Here is a 14,533-nt window from a genome sequence, read left to right as displayed (position 1 = left end):
GGCGTTATCTGTAAAGTTGTATGTCCCGAGCCATCGAAACGGGAACTGTATGCAGTCGTGCTATTTATTTGTGTCGAAGTTGTCTCACCGTTGCATTTATGCGTTTGAATAATTAGTCTTCATTGATGATACAGACGTTTTTCTCAACTTTCAAATAGACCACGGCACATGTACCAGTTCTGTACACCATCTGAATAATTCTAGTTTTCATTTAAGTTTGCTCTAAGTGTGTGTTCTGTCATGGTATTTTCCTTAGAAATGGTATATTTGTGTAATATCTAAAAATATTCGACTATGTTTGAAACATGCATTAGAATATGAATGACGAATGTATGATCAAATATATGATTCAATGTGTCTGCATATATGAAGAGGCAGTAAGGGCTTTAAAGTGACCGAACTGTGGTATGGGAACATTTTGAACTATGGAACAATTTAAAATGAAAAATCATCATTTTGACAGCAGTGCGGTTCGTGAAGGATAATTGTTTTAAAGCCACCCGGTCACCATGAAGGTTTTTTAAGGTAAGTTCAAAAATACTTTTTTAATATGTAAAATTTCGACAATTATTTAGCAACATGTTTGACATTGCATTTGTCATGCCTTCCAAAAATTTACATTAAGTTCAATTATTCAACATGATGTTTTTTTATGAATCATGACACCTTTCATGAAATTAAAATTCGGAATTGCATAATCGTCTAAAAAAAAATCTCAAATAATTCATTAAATTGTTAAACGAAACATTTAAAAAGTCCTCTTTTTTTCAGTATAAATAATGTTTTATTTTTATTTTAACAATATAGTAATTGAAATTGCTTTTTTTTAAGAATATAAGTTGACGATGACATCTGAATATACTACAGTGTAACTTACAAGTCACTAATATGGTTTACGTCAAAACACTATTAAACAATTCAATTAATCCAAACAAGTTTAACGACTGATATAACTAAAAAGCAATATGATTTCTTTCAAAACATTTGTCAAATCATTCTTTCACAATAGTTAAATTTGAGACTATGTATTTCACCTAAATAATAAAAATATTTACCATATCCCTTTAAATGTAACATAATATTGTTCATATTTTGATAGATCAAATGTCATGTGGCATAGAAGTCAATGTATGGTCGCCTTCCTTCAACACTGGACTGAAAGTACGATTAACAAAAGTAAATAAAGGTAATGTATTACTTTTTCATTACAATTTCTTTTTTTAACAAGGAAAAAGTGCTATAAATTATAAAAAGGTATATTATATCGGTATTCCTGTCCCCCCTTTAAATTGTTAATGATATATTTGTGTGTATATATATAAATGAACTATCTCAATGAATTTTCCTACAAGGATCAGCATTGTTGACAGTGTGCTAGGGTATAAAATGCTGCAATCCCTATGCTTCTCCCATCCACCAGTAAGACCATTTGTAAAATTCGCAGCTACTTATGTAATTATATTAATACGTTGAGTAAAAAACGTCTTTATCAATAATAAGTAGAAGCATTCAAAGCAACTTATATATGAACATTTTAAACCTCTCAACATTCTGTATGCGTCTGTCTCAGGTTAGGAGTATGTCCTTTAGTGTTTGTCATTGGTTCATGTCTGTCACATTCAATTTTCGGTAATTGTTTTGTTTTTGTTATAAATCTGGCTGTTATATTTCTTGTATGAATAATCATATTTCACACTTTGTCATGTTAACGAAACGGCTGGGGCATGGGCTCATTCCCCGACCGCCGCAAACCAATTCGAAAGCCGACTTGAAATGCGGTAAACCAATGCAAAGCACGTAGCATTGAAGAGTATGTGCATTGAATAAAACGTCACTAATTCAAAACATGAAAATTTAAAAATCGATGATAGAAAAAACATCGCAATTGTAAATGAAATCGTTAATGATTAAATATTTTTCGAAAAAAAAACTCATCTGTCGCGGACGTTTAATTCCTTTTTAAGAATAGATTTATTTATACAGTTTACAAACCAATAAACCCCGAAAAACTCTGTTTAATAAAACTTTAAAATATCCAGTGTTTGGTATGCATTTTTATTAACGACTCATTGACTTATTTTAAAGAATAGCTATGTAGCTGACGTTTACAACACGTCTTTTGTTGTTGTTTCAGGGACTTACCAAAATCGACTTATTAGTACTAACATTATATTGCTACGTATAGAAATTAATTTGGTTTACTGCGCTTGAGAGAATATTTATTTAGTTTACATCCTTTTCATTTAATATATTATTAATGTGCAATTTTAATTTAAATGCGGACTTTGATTGAGTATGTGCGTCTCATTAGATATAAAGCTTTTGAAAATACTGGTAAGTATCAAATTTTCTTGTTGAAATTATTACAAATTCTTACAAATTTCAGACTAGGATTAAATTGTTTGTTTTAAACGTAATAAATGTGTGAATGAATATTATTAATATTTACCGAAAGATAATCTTTACCAGTATCATCATTTTCAGTAATTTCAGTATTGTATGTTTTATACATCTATCTTTATCCATTTGATATGATCTATTTATTTAGTTTGTCTATTAACTTGAAAACTATAATGTATAAGAAGAACCTTTGAATAGCAATAATGATCAGGTGTCGACTCTTCATTACAGTTATTGCCCATTGATGGTGATTTGTATACAGTTTTTGCATTTTTTTTACTTTTTTTTCAGGTAAGGGTGAAGGTTGGCGCCTATCAAAGCGTTTCAACCCGCCGCATTTTTTTACTGCTCTCCTTAGCCAAGAACTTTTTGTTCACTGGTTGTTTTCGTTTGTGGTTCATAAGTGTTACTCCTTTCTGTTTTTTTTTTGTTTTTTTTTTAATATAGATAATAACTGGTTTTCCTGTTTGAATTGTTTTGCACTAGTCACTTTGGCCTATAATGGTTAACTTTTTATACATTGTGAATTGGATGGGGAGTTGTTTCAATTGCACACCTTCTTATTTCTAAGATCTACAATTAAAACAATATGGAGGAAATTGCCCAAAGACTCCTTATTGGAGTTATTGCCCTTTAATGGTATTTTTTCAACATTCAATAAAGCTTTGTGCGTTTTGGCATTGATGATAAAACATAACAAACACTTCAATTACAAAAAAAATATCTGTAAGTAAACAAGATCAACTAACAGATCAAATTTTGCAAATATAATAAGTAGACCGCCGCTCTTTATACTTTATAGGAGTGATAGCCCTTAGATGCGGTATTTTTTTTTTACCCTATTTTATGTTTTGAGCAAAACGTAAAGAAGATAGAGAGAAACTAAATATAGTATAAATAATCAGTAATACAAGATCAATAAAACCGACTTTTGTCATTCATTAATGTTGTTCTCCTCTAGTGAGCGATACAGGCTTTTATCAGTTTCTAGTTTAACTGTGTGTTTCTATGGGTTTCTATGTACTTTCCCTTTGTCATACAATGTTCAATTCTTATAAATATGATGTATTTCGCTTGTTCATTAATGGAACTATTATTTTTATTTCTATTACTTACATTGACCCCAAACTAATCCCATACGGAAACTTATGTTCAGTAAAATATTTCTAATTGTATATGCATACCATGCATACCGTCAGATTCTATTCATGTAATATTCTTCACACATTAATAATCAAAGTGTTTATTCTTTTAAAAATATATTGCTCACTTAGAAAGTCTAGTTTACCATGACTAATGTTTTTCATTTGTCATATCTTAATGATTTTTTATGTGTTTGTGTATGTAAATTTTGAATATTAAAATTGCTTTAAAATAAAAAAAATTAAAAAAAACTTTCATCTTACAGTAACACATTTAATACTTTTGGAGTTGTTTAAAAAATTTAATTGGATTTTGATTTTTAAAGGAACTGTTTACATGGAAAATTACGGTAGCCGGTACGAGTCATAGTTAGGTGGAAACTGTGTCGGAATTACAATATCAGACGCGGTTAAATCTAGTAACAGTATATTTTGTCACATTAACGACGACCAATGTCGTAAGATGGACATCATCTATCGCAATATCGAACTGAATAATCGTAAAATCGACATCATTTGTCGTAATATCGAACTGAATAATCGTAAAATCGACACCATTTGTCGTAATATCGAACTGAATAATTGTAAAATCGACATCATTTATCGCTATATCAAACTCAATAATCGTAAAATCGACATCATATGACATGTTGATTGTGGTTATTAATTGATATGCTATGATGGTTCATTTTATAATATGATTGTGATATTACATTTACGTAAATGTCATACTTATTAACTTACTGCTTACGATAATAACCCCGGCCCTCCCTTAACTTTTCAGCTTCGTGCGTTATTATCGACTGGCTGTTGCTTACGTAAGCTAATCGCAATTTTTTGTAACTCATCAAATTCTGAAAAATATACATTCAGATTTTTAAAAAATACGTCAAGTGTGAAATCTTTGGAAAAGATATGTGTTTTTGAGTGTTCAACGGTTGTATTTTTTTCTTAAATAAAATTAAGCATTTTAAAGAGACTAGGTAGTAGTTGTCTTGCAGCATGCATTGTATTTAAGAGTGATATTTTCAACTAGAACATTTTCTTTAAATAATCTTTTGAATTTTATGCATAACATCTTTAGATTATCTCCCAAATATGAAAGCTATAAGATTGTGTCTTTCATATCTGTCAGCAGCAAAAAAAAATGACCGACATTTACATCGTTTACATTACATTTTTGTTGTTGGTGTTGATGGCACTTCTTTCATATTCTCTGTTAAATCTATGATTAATTATGATAGATTAGAGCTCGAAATAGTGTAAAGGCATCGGTCTATTGTTGTAGTTGGAATGATGACCTCTAGGTGTATTTTGTTTATTTGTGTCGTTATTTTTAAAATACCTCGTTGAAACGACAAATTCTGAGAAAATTTCGAAAGGAGATTCGCTTGTTCCATTAGCAAAACAATAATGGTAATGTCTGTATTATATGTATTAGATACATTCTTCATTTGTAGCAATTGACGAATTAAAAATTAAAAATTCCGTATGATGAACGTCAGAGATTTCTTATAAACGCAGTTTGTACTTCGCACTTATTTGTTAACTCAAATAATCTCATTTTGAAATATAATCATAAAAATCTACAATACTTGTCAAATCTCCTTTGTTTAACTTTAAATTCGTGAATTTGATATCGTTATATATATCAAAACAGATAACAAATAAACAAGTAATAAGAATAAATCATCCAGAAACTTGTCAATAAATACAAAACATATAAACCCTGTTTGCAGAATATTGCTTGACACATGACTTCTAATATCTAAAAATGTTTTGATTCAATAATTAATTATTCTGAAAATGAAAGGATTGTAAAATACTCATATTTGTCTATATATATGAAGGGACTTGATATGTGGAATTAGATTAAGAGTTTTTTTTCTAGAACAAATTCCTTACACAGAAAAATAAATACAAGATAGTGTTTCGGTAAAGTATATTGCGTACATTTATATTTTTGAATTAGTTTTTGTATAGTTTTCATTTTTCTTATAACATTCGTTCCTTAGTAATTTACACATAAAAATCATATTTCTTGGCGTTCCGAGTGAAACCAAACACCACATCTTCGAAATATTTTTAAGTTGATTTTGGATAAATTCATAGATTCATTGGTTTTTGCTATAAAACGTTCAATCGCAAATATTTCAAGTAAGCATACACATCTTTCATGGAAATCTTAACCTATCAACAGAGAAACGATGGATATGCCTTGGTGTACCCATCCGATGTTTTAAATTGGACAAGTTTTGAGAACGCATAGGGATAGAAAGTGTATTGTCTTTTATGATTTTAAATAGTCTACAGCTGGTATTTTTTTCATTCAGACGTTCTGCGTCTTTTTGAATCTGCTCATGTATCTTTTCAAGTTATATCGACCCAAATGTTTAAAACATGAATAAATATATATGAAGTAATGTAATTGCAAGTGATACTACTGCTATTATCCACCATAGACTACCTATAGGACGTAAGCACGGCAGTTATATATCATCATTCAAGAATGGACCAAAACCATAACGTAAATAGAGCAAGCTATGAAATTCTCCTGCAAAACAAATTGTGAAACGATTCAAAACCAAAAAACCAGATACATATCAAAACTTAATTTCCAAATAAATATTAACAAAACAGATGACACAGGACAACCACTGACCACTAACTAACAGATCATGTTGTATATTTACGTTTGTAAAACATTTTAACATTACTATTTCTTTATATTTTCAGAAAGGATTATAAAATGAGCAAAGTTTGCATTTCTTCGCGAGTATAACATAAAGCTATGACTGACGGTATGTGAGGTTAATACTGAATCATCAAGTTTGCTAATATGTAAAATATTGTTCCGCATCATTTAGTATTTGAAATGATAACTTTCTGATGGTTAACCATGTATTTCATATGTTTTCTGTCTATGGTATAATTTCCAATAGGGAAATATATATCGACATAAACAAACTACAAGTAAATGAAAAAATAAGATGTGGTACGATTGCGATTGTCTGATACAACTCATCTTCACAGTCCGAATGACATGATTGTTTCGATACTATACATAGGACACCGTACAGCCTTCAATAATGTGGAAACCCCTAACCAAAAAGTCATCTACAACATACGACCATTATAGGCTTTCAAACACGTCGTGCCGGGCTAGCTGAACACTATCGAGGGAAGGAAACTTTGATTTTTTTTAATTTATAGATATAATTACAGAACATCTATAGCTATGTGACCAAACTTATAGACAAAATAGGCTGTATATCTATAAAAAGGCAAATTTATGATTATTGTCAACCTTTGCATATCATCAGAACATATCAAACGGAATTATATTGTATAACTTTTACTTCAGTCTGTAAGTTTTGGAAATCACTCGCGTCTACGTCACAATATATATACTAAATACTTCAGAATCTTAAAAAAAGCATTTCATTATTGTTGTATATATATTATATGTCTATTATTATCTATCACTCAGGTTTGATTTTAATGACAGAGGACACCAGGATCCGAGTTCAAAAAGTATGGAAAAAATTCTCAAATAAACAGGAAGACATGTATGAACTGGGTATTGCAATGTTTGAACAGTAAGATAATTGAATAGATTATAAAAATGTACATTAAAATAAAATCTACTGCGTATTCAATTACACAATACCTAACGAGTCAACAAGGTCATAAGACATCCAGAGGTCAAACAAAAAAGTCCTTAAACTTTATTCTTTTTTTCTTCGACTTGACCGGGGATCTAAAAAACAAAGGAAAAAGTTTAGTCTTTTGTATTGTTAAAATTTGTCCCATTTGACAACTTAAAAATTGTGTCATTTTAAAGATTTTCAAATGGAACAAGTATAATTTCTGGCCGGGGCTTCATGGTTGCCCGTTCATACGATAGTGTTTTCCTGTTGCATGACTGTTCTATCAGAATCATTTGATAACTGTCCAAAAACATGAATCAGTTAGCATCGTAAACACCTCTTGGATGCCATCGTTCATTGAAATGAGAAAAATCAGTTCCCATAACCCAAAAATACACAGAAACCGAGAATGACCAGTATAAGGAACATATTCGATATCATTTGTGAAACGGTTATTCCATAACGGTCAACCAACTCGTGATGACGTCCGTAAAATTTACTTGATTGTATTTTGATTTAAAATTGTAATTTGAAATTTAAGCTGGGTTATTTTACATTGCCAGGTTATTCAAAAGGAAACCTGAAACAAAGAAATTGTTTTCTTTTGATGAAAATAATCCTGATAGATGGAGGCTGGTAAAAAGTCATATACGACTATTGTTTGATATGATTGGTGAAGCAGTTGGTTCGTTAGACGATCAAGCATCTATGACACCTGTTCTTGAAAACTTAGGGAATAGACACTTTCATTATGGAGTCAAACAAGATTTTTACCTGGTATGTATAACCATGCATGATACACGACATAGTATTCCATATAAAGAAGTATTAAAACTGTTACCACATTAGATAGATAAGACAAAAAGATACTTGTATGAGAAGATGTGGTATAAGAACTTGGTTTAAGTGCCAATGAGACAAATCTCCGTCCAAGTCACAATGTGTAAAAGTAAACCATAAGGCATTTTAGGTCAAAGTTCGAAGACACGAAGCCTTGGCTCATACCACACAACAAGCTAAACGGGTCCAAAAAAGGACTAGTGTATCAAAGTTATATTTCGTTTTATGTTGGTATTCTGATTGATAGATGGTCTTTGTAATTTTATGTCAAACTTATATACTAACACTTCCATATAGCCTCGGACAACTTTCAAATTTGCATTACCAAATTTTTATATAAAGACACGGTACCGTTTACCATGGTCTACACAACAGTCACTGGTGGGCGGAGTTATTTTGGTAAGGCATTATTTATTGTTTTAATGCATTGTTTTATTATCTTTTAAAATCAGAGATAAAATTCATGATTTTTTTTAGCCGAGCGTCAGCTTTTCCACGCCTTTCCTTCTTGCACTACTACAAACCGCATGCAACTCTTTACATAAGTTATTTTACTTTGGTATGATTGTCTGCCAATGAGACAACTATCCCCCAAAGTCCAAATAGAGAGAATGTTAACAATTATTGACAACTGTATATTCTTCAACAATGAGAAAAACCCATATCGTATGGTTGGTCTTAAAAGTGTGATATGAGTTTTATATATATAATGATAGGAGCACCCAATTCTAAGTATTTTACTGACCCGAAAAAGGAACAAACAACAACAAAGTAAGCGGATTTTCAACCAGTCATCTGCCGAGAACTTGAAAAAAAAATCCATACACTTTCTGAAATAAAGAAATGATTATGCTAGATTTCAAAAAAGGGTTACTGTCATTTTTGTCCTAGGTGTTTGGTGAATGTTTACTACATGCAGTTGAGGAAGCTCTGGGTGATAGCTTTACCGAAGAAGATCAGACAGCATTTATGACACTGTACGACTGGGTTGGTGGCTGTATAGTGAAAGGAATAGCAATGGAATCGTATAAATAAAATCTGGTGTTGCCTCATGTTAAACATGCATTATCAAGTGTACTTTGTTACATGGAACCATATTTGTTGTGTGATTTTTTTTATGTAAATAATGACTTTTCTGCTCATCTATTAATGGCATTACTTGTTTTGTGGCGGATCGAGATTTTTATAAAACCCGAAAGAAAGAAGCAAAAAGTTTCCTCTTTAAAAAGCGAGACCTTTTTAAAAAAAACATGGTTGGTATGTAAAGAAACATGCATTCCTCCCTCTAATGCAGAAGCGAGGACCTTACATCCCTCCCAGGATCTTCCCGTCTTCGGAACCAGTATAACTTCATTGTAATAAAAACAAATCTCATTTAAAATAAAATTATTTTTTTAATTTCAGTTTACAAAGTAGAACAAAACAAAACGAAATAAACTTGAGATAATTAACAATTGAGTCTGTCTAGATAAACAATATGGACACTGTCACTTCCGGCTTGTTGTCCGTCTTCGTCAGCACAGTAACACTGTGACCCTGTACACTGAATCTCGTCATAGCTACCATCGGCTGTACAACGGAATGATTTCCCCACCATACCAGTTTCCTGATACTCGGCTTGAGAACGTGCGCATTCTGTAATTAGATGGATGAAGATTAGAATTAAATGCTGTTTTTATTAATACGTTTTAAGCATAGGAAAACAAATATTTGTATTGGGGTAAAGATCGCATTGAAGATCATTCAATCATTCAATCATAGCCCTTCTGTGACTGTCCCAGGTTAGGGGAGGGTTGGGATCCCGCTAACATGTTTAACCCCGCCACATTATTTATGTATGTGCCTGTCCCAAGTCAGGAGCCTGTAATTCAGTGGTTGTCGTTTGTTTATGTGTTACATATTTGTTTTCGTTCATTTTTTTACCTAAATAAGGCCGTTAGTTTTCTCGTTTGAATTGTTTTACATTGTCTTATCGGGGCCTTTTTATAACTGACTATGCGGTATGGGCTTTGCTTATTATTGAAGGCCGTACGGTGACCTATGGTTGTTAATGTTTGTGTCATTTTGGTGTCTTGTGGACAGTTGTCTCATTGGCAATCATACCACATCTTCTTTTTTTATATAGAGACAGTCACTGCTTTTGGGATAAAAAAAAAATATATAATGCATTAAGCACATCTCTCATGATAACTAGATATCTATGAACATTCCAAGATAATTATCACCAGAATATATACTCAGAAGAGCTACGCAAGTTACAAAATGATGTGATAACCATTAAAGTAAAGAAAATTACTTGATTTATATATGAGCATTCATTGTTGAATCAGATAATATATAAGGGACCCAGATTCCGACTGATATAGACAGAAAGCAATAAGCAAGAAGTATTACAACGCAATCATGATTTTTCAATAAAGATGACATATACTTACTGCAAGTCTGTTGTTCGGCCTCCCAACGGTTAACACTAAAATCTTCAATTTGTTTACCGTCATCCTTTACACAGTAACATCTGAAATTGAAAATTACACTGATAACTTAAAATTAAACATCTTACAAGATTTCAGATTTTGTTCTTAATTTTATCACATCCGTTCTACAGTATTTGAACTCTCTTTATGTGTTTTACGATTATTTTGCTAACTCTGCTATATATTATATCTCTCCTATTCTTATCACGATTTGAGACAAGGAAGATAAAGGTCATTTAAGTCGCACAATTAATATTTACTGTAAATTCAGAAATTATTGCGAGGTTTTTATTATTGCGAATATTGCGACTGAGTTGTAAACGCAATAATTAAAACTCGCATTTTGAAATATTTTAACTGAATTAAGCATGACTTTTCTCAAAATCGTAAAAATTAAAATCGCATTTAAGTGTTAAATGACAAAATCGCAATAATAAATGCACGCAATAATTTCTGAATTTACAGTACTTTAAATAATAAGGAAATCTGATCAGGCACATCTTATATCAAAGTATATCCCTGGAGTATATATATTCTTTAGTTATTGTTTGATGTTCTTTAGATGTCTCTTGGCTACATGGTATAAGTGCCAATGAGACAAGTTCACTCTCCATCCAAGTCATAATTTGTAAAGAATATGCATAGCGGTGCTGTTTGATTTAACATAAACTGCACATCTCGTATATATATTTGGTTTCTGTACAAATGGGCATTGCTAGCAGTTTTATAAACTTTGTATCACAATGTTTTTTAAACGCTTCTTCTAATGTAAGTTTGCCCTCTTCATAATGTAGGTATGATTAATTATATTCAGTCATTGGCGAACTAACATGCATCTTCCCATCAAGAGACCCTTAATATCAGTGTTTCAATGGAAATCTATTATATTTAATTGGTTTGTATCACGCTACTTACTGGGATCCTGAGCACTGCTTTGGGGCGTATTTCCCCTCGTTATCACAAACCGGCTTCCTTCCTCCAACCATACCCAGCTCAGAGTTTGTATGAAACTCTTTCAACTCATGTAGACAATGTGTTTCTGAAAGAATGAAATGCGTTTAAAGAGCTATGCTGAATCTTAATATGTAATCATTATAGTATAACTTAAATAGGACAAAAGTTTACTATCGTCCTTCTAAAAACAGTTCAACAAAACTCTGACCACTAAATAAAAGACAAGAAAATGCTCAATCAAAACATATGAAAAATGAAATAATGCAACACTTTGATTCTTTTATTAAAATGTCCAAAGTTTTCATCGACACAAAAGTATGACAAACTTGTTGTCTTTTGGATAAAATGTCTGTTTAAAACCATGTAATGGATTCAGAATAGTACCTATGAACTACACTGAAACCACCGCTTATGTGATGAAAACACTGAAACCAATGCTTATGTGATGAAAACACTGAAACCAATGCTTATGCGATGAAAACACTGAAACCAATGCTTATGTGATGAAAAGACTGAAACCAATGCTTATGTGATGAAAACACTGAAACCAATTCTTATGTGATGAAATACTGAAACCAATGCTTATGTGATGAAAACACTGAAACCAATGCTTATGTGATGAAAATACTGAAACCAATGCTTATATGATGAAAGCACTGAAACCAATGCTTATGTGATGAAAACACTGAAACCAATGCTTATGTGATGAAAACACTGAAACCAATGCTTATGTGATGAAAACACTGAAACCAATGCTTATGCGATGAAAATACTGAAACTAATGCTTATGCGATGAAAATACTGAAAATTGCTTATGTGATGAAAATACTGAAACCAATGCTTATGTGATGAAAACACTGAAACCAATGCATATGTGATGAAAATACTGAAACCAATGCTTATGTGATGAAAATACTGAAACCAATGTTTATGTGATAAAACCCTGAAACCACCGCTTATGCGATGAGAACACTGAAACCAATGCTTATGTGATGAAAACACTGAAACCAATGCTTATGTGATGAAAATACTGAAACCAATGCTTATGTGATGAAAATACTGAAACCAATGCTTATGAGATGAAATACACTGAAACTAATGCTTATGTGATGAAAACACTGAAACCACCGCTTATGTGATGAAAACACTGAAACCAATGCTTATGTGATGAAAACACTGAAACCAATGCTTATGTGATGAAAATACTGAAACCAATGCTTATTTGATGAAAACACTGAAACCAATGCTTATGTGATGAAAACACTGAAACCAATGCTTATGTGATGAAAACACTGAAACCAATGCTTATGTGATGAAAATACTGAAACCAATGCTTATGTGATGAAAATACTGAAACCAATGCTTATGTAATGTGGAAAAAAATCAAAGCTCAAAACCTATCGAAATTTCAAAAAATTATCCTAAAAAATTAGAAACGCATATTCTCTTCCCTCAAAGGTACAGGGTAAGTATAACGTTGTAACATCAAAATACTATTTTTTGACTTTACTGAATAAATGCAGTTTTCACTATACATATTAGTGTATTTAATATTATACCTTCATTGTAACTACGGGTGCGTGCAGTGGCTCCATCAAGAAATAAAAAGCAAACACTAAGACAAACAGCAAGGTTAAAGGCTCCTTTCATTTTCCCCGGTATGGTCTTTACAATTCTGAAGTCAGATATACTTTGAGACAATATACCACCCCCATTTTATACATATCTTCCACTGCCAGAAGCTAACAGGCATAACTCAATATATTTGATTGTGGGAACAGTGAAAGTATTTATGTAACATATGGCTACATTCAGATCCCTGATAATTCGACACCTTGCAATTAAAAATGTCAAGAACAGAAAGCTGGAAGGAATGAACACACCAACCACTATAAAATTATATAATGACCAAAACATCTCGTCTATGTTAACTATCTGATAAGGGAACATTGCCAATTGTGATAACCAGCACTGCAACACCGTGCCTTTCGGTTGCCATTAAAGCAGATGTTAATACATGTAGTAACTGATTAAAATCATTACATGTACTAAATGTCTTGAGGCTTTGAAAAGGTGACGCAAGTATTGTCTAGAGTCATATAATGTGATTTGTTTTAATTTTGTTTTCGAGTATTACACACTAAAAATGATACCTCTGGTCTAGAATGTACAAAGTCGTGTATACATGCAAACTACACCAGTTCTCATAATTTTGTATTATATTTTACACAAAAGTTCTTTTCATAAAGTATTCGTAATAGCAAATTGTAAAAACCCTGAAACATTGAGAGATTTTGTAAAACCACTAGCAGTTTTAGTAATTTTCTAAAACACCTGAAGTTCTCATAGGAATTTTATAAAATCACTGAACGATACGGATTAAAATTCACGTCTAAAATTGCAATACTTTTAATGTTTTTTTTGTTAGAAATGTCTTTATCTTTGCAGTTTACATGTAAAAAGACAACACCCTACTATGTATAGTGATTTTACAAAAGTTATAAAATTGAGGGAATTTCTCAAAATCGGCTACAAAAACATTTCACATTCTAGCTAGTATTTCCGAGAAAAAAGTGCACGGTGACCCTATCATTTCTTTTGATACTCTTAAAGCATTTTCTAAGAGCTATCTTCTCGTATTTTATTTTAAAATTCTATTGTTTAGTTTAGCTTCTAATCACACAATAAAGTTTTTTTTCCTGTATAATCCTTACCAAATATGTCATTTTGTCACAAACTGTGGCTTGGTAAATTGTTCGTTGACCTATCATTTTTATCATAAATTCTAAGTGTTATGCATACAATATATCATTTATGTTTTTCTTTTAATCATTTTTTTAAAGAAATTAATGTTAATATATTTACATCTTTTTACTAACTCGAAAAAGTCACTTGTAGAGATTGTAAAAATCTATATCGAAAATTCTTCTTACAAATATAAATATATAATTTGCATAAAATTAATTATGTGACTTCGTCCTCTTTATTGCTTGTTATTCCACCAAGCTTAAGGTGAGAGGTACATTTTGTAAGTAAAGCGATCTCGTGGATTTTTTTTATGACACTTTGTAAA

The 14,533-nt window shown here is 31.4% G+C and overlaps 2 protein-coding genes across 5 annotated transcripts; one reads left to right on the top strand and one right to left on the bottom strand.

Annotated features, from left to right (window-relative positions):
• The first annotated feature begins 1,099 nt into the window (after positions 1-1,099).
• On the top strand, positions 1,100-9,178 carry LOC134706277 (neuroglobin-like). Of its 4 annotated transcripts, none has more exons than XM_063565050.1 (5): positions 1,100-1,186; positions 6,279-6,343; positions 7,033-7,141; positions 7,756-7,969; positions 8,924-9,178. In XM_063565050.1, exons 2-5 carry the CDS (start codon positions 6,334-6,336, stop codon positions 9,065-9,067), a joined length of 477 nt encoding a protein of 158 aa, XP_063421120.1. In that variant the 5' UTR covers positions 1,100-1,186; positions 6,279-6,333; the 3' UTR covers positions 9,068-9,178. The 4 variants fall into 4 exon arrangements, with proteins under 4 accessions (XP_063421120.1, XP_063421122.1, XP_063421121.1 ...); XM_063565052.1 differs by lacking the exon at positions 1,100-1,186 and adding an exon at positions 2,282-2,334; XM_063565051.1 differs by lacking the exon at positions 1,100-1,186 and adding an exon at positions 5,375-5,477.
• Positions 9,179-9,406: 228 nt separating this feature from the next.
• Positions 9,407-13,230, bottom strand: LOC134706276 (equistatin-like). Its single transcript, XM_063565049.1, has 4 exons — positions 13,020-13,230; positions 11,422-11,545; positions 10,468-10,547; positions 9,407-9,667 (listed from the first exon to the last, which is right to left on the bottom strand). The coding sequence occupies exons 1-4, from the start codon at positions 13,108-13,110 to the stop codon at positions 9,480-9,482; spliced, it is 483 nt and encodes a 160-aa protein (XP_063421119.1). The 5' UTR covers positions 13,111-13,230; the 3' UTR covers positions 9,407-9,479.
• Between the last annotated feature and the right edge of the window lie 1,303 nt (positions 13,231-14,533).

This window comes from Mytilus trossulus, chromosome 2 (assembly GCF_036588685.1).
Source record: "Mytilus trossulus isolate FHL-02 chromosome 2, PNRI_Mtr1.1.1.hap1, whole genome shotgun sequence".
NCBI classification, from domain to species: Eukaryota; Metazoa; Mollusca; class Bivalvia; order Mytilida; family Mytilidae; genus Mytilus; species Mytilus trossulus.
The sequence above is the reverse complement of the archived record's forward strand: the minus strand, read 5'-3'. Positions and strand labels throughout refer to the sequence as shown.

Coding starts and splice junctions, on each gene's coding strand:
- LOC134706277 (XM_063565050.1), top strand. Junction 7,142..7,755: donor GGTATTGCAATGTTTGAACA/GTAAGATAATTG, acceptor TTACATTGCCAG/GTTATTCAAAAGGAAACCTG. Junction 7,970..8,923: donor TCAAACAAGATTTTTACCTG/GTATGTATAACC, acceptor TTTTTGTCCTAG/GTGTTTGGTGAATGTTTACT.
- LOC134706276 (XM_063565049.1), bottom strand. CDS start 13,110: ATGAAAGGAGCCTTTAACCTTGCTGTTTGTCTTAGTGTTTGCTTTTTA. Junction 11,546..13,019: donor CACCCGTAGTTACAATGAAG/GTATAATATTAA, acceptor TCATTCTTTCAG/AAACACATTGTCTACATGAG. Junction 9,668..10,467: donor GGCCGAACAACAGACTTGCA/GTAAGTATATGT, acceptor ATCTAATTACAG/AATGCGCACGTTCTCAAGCC.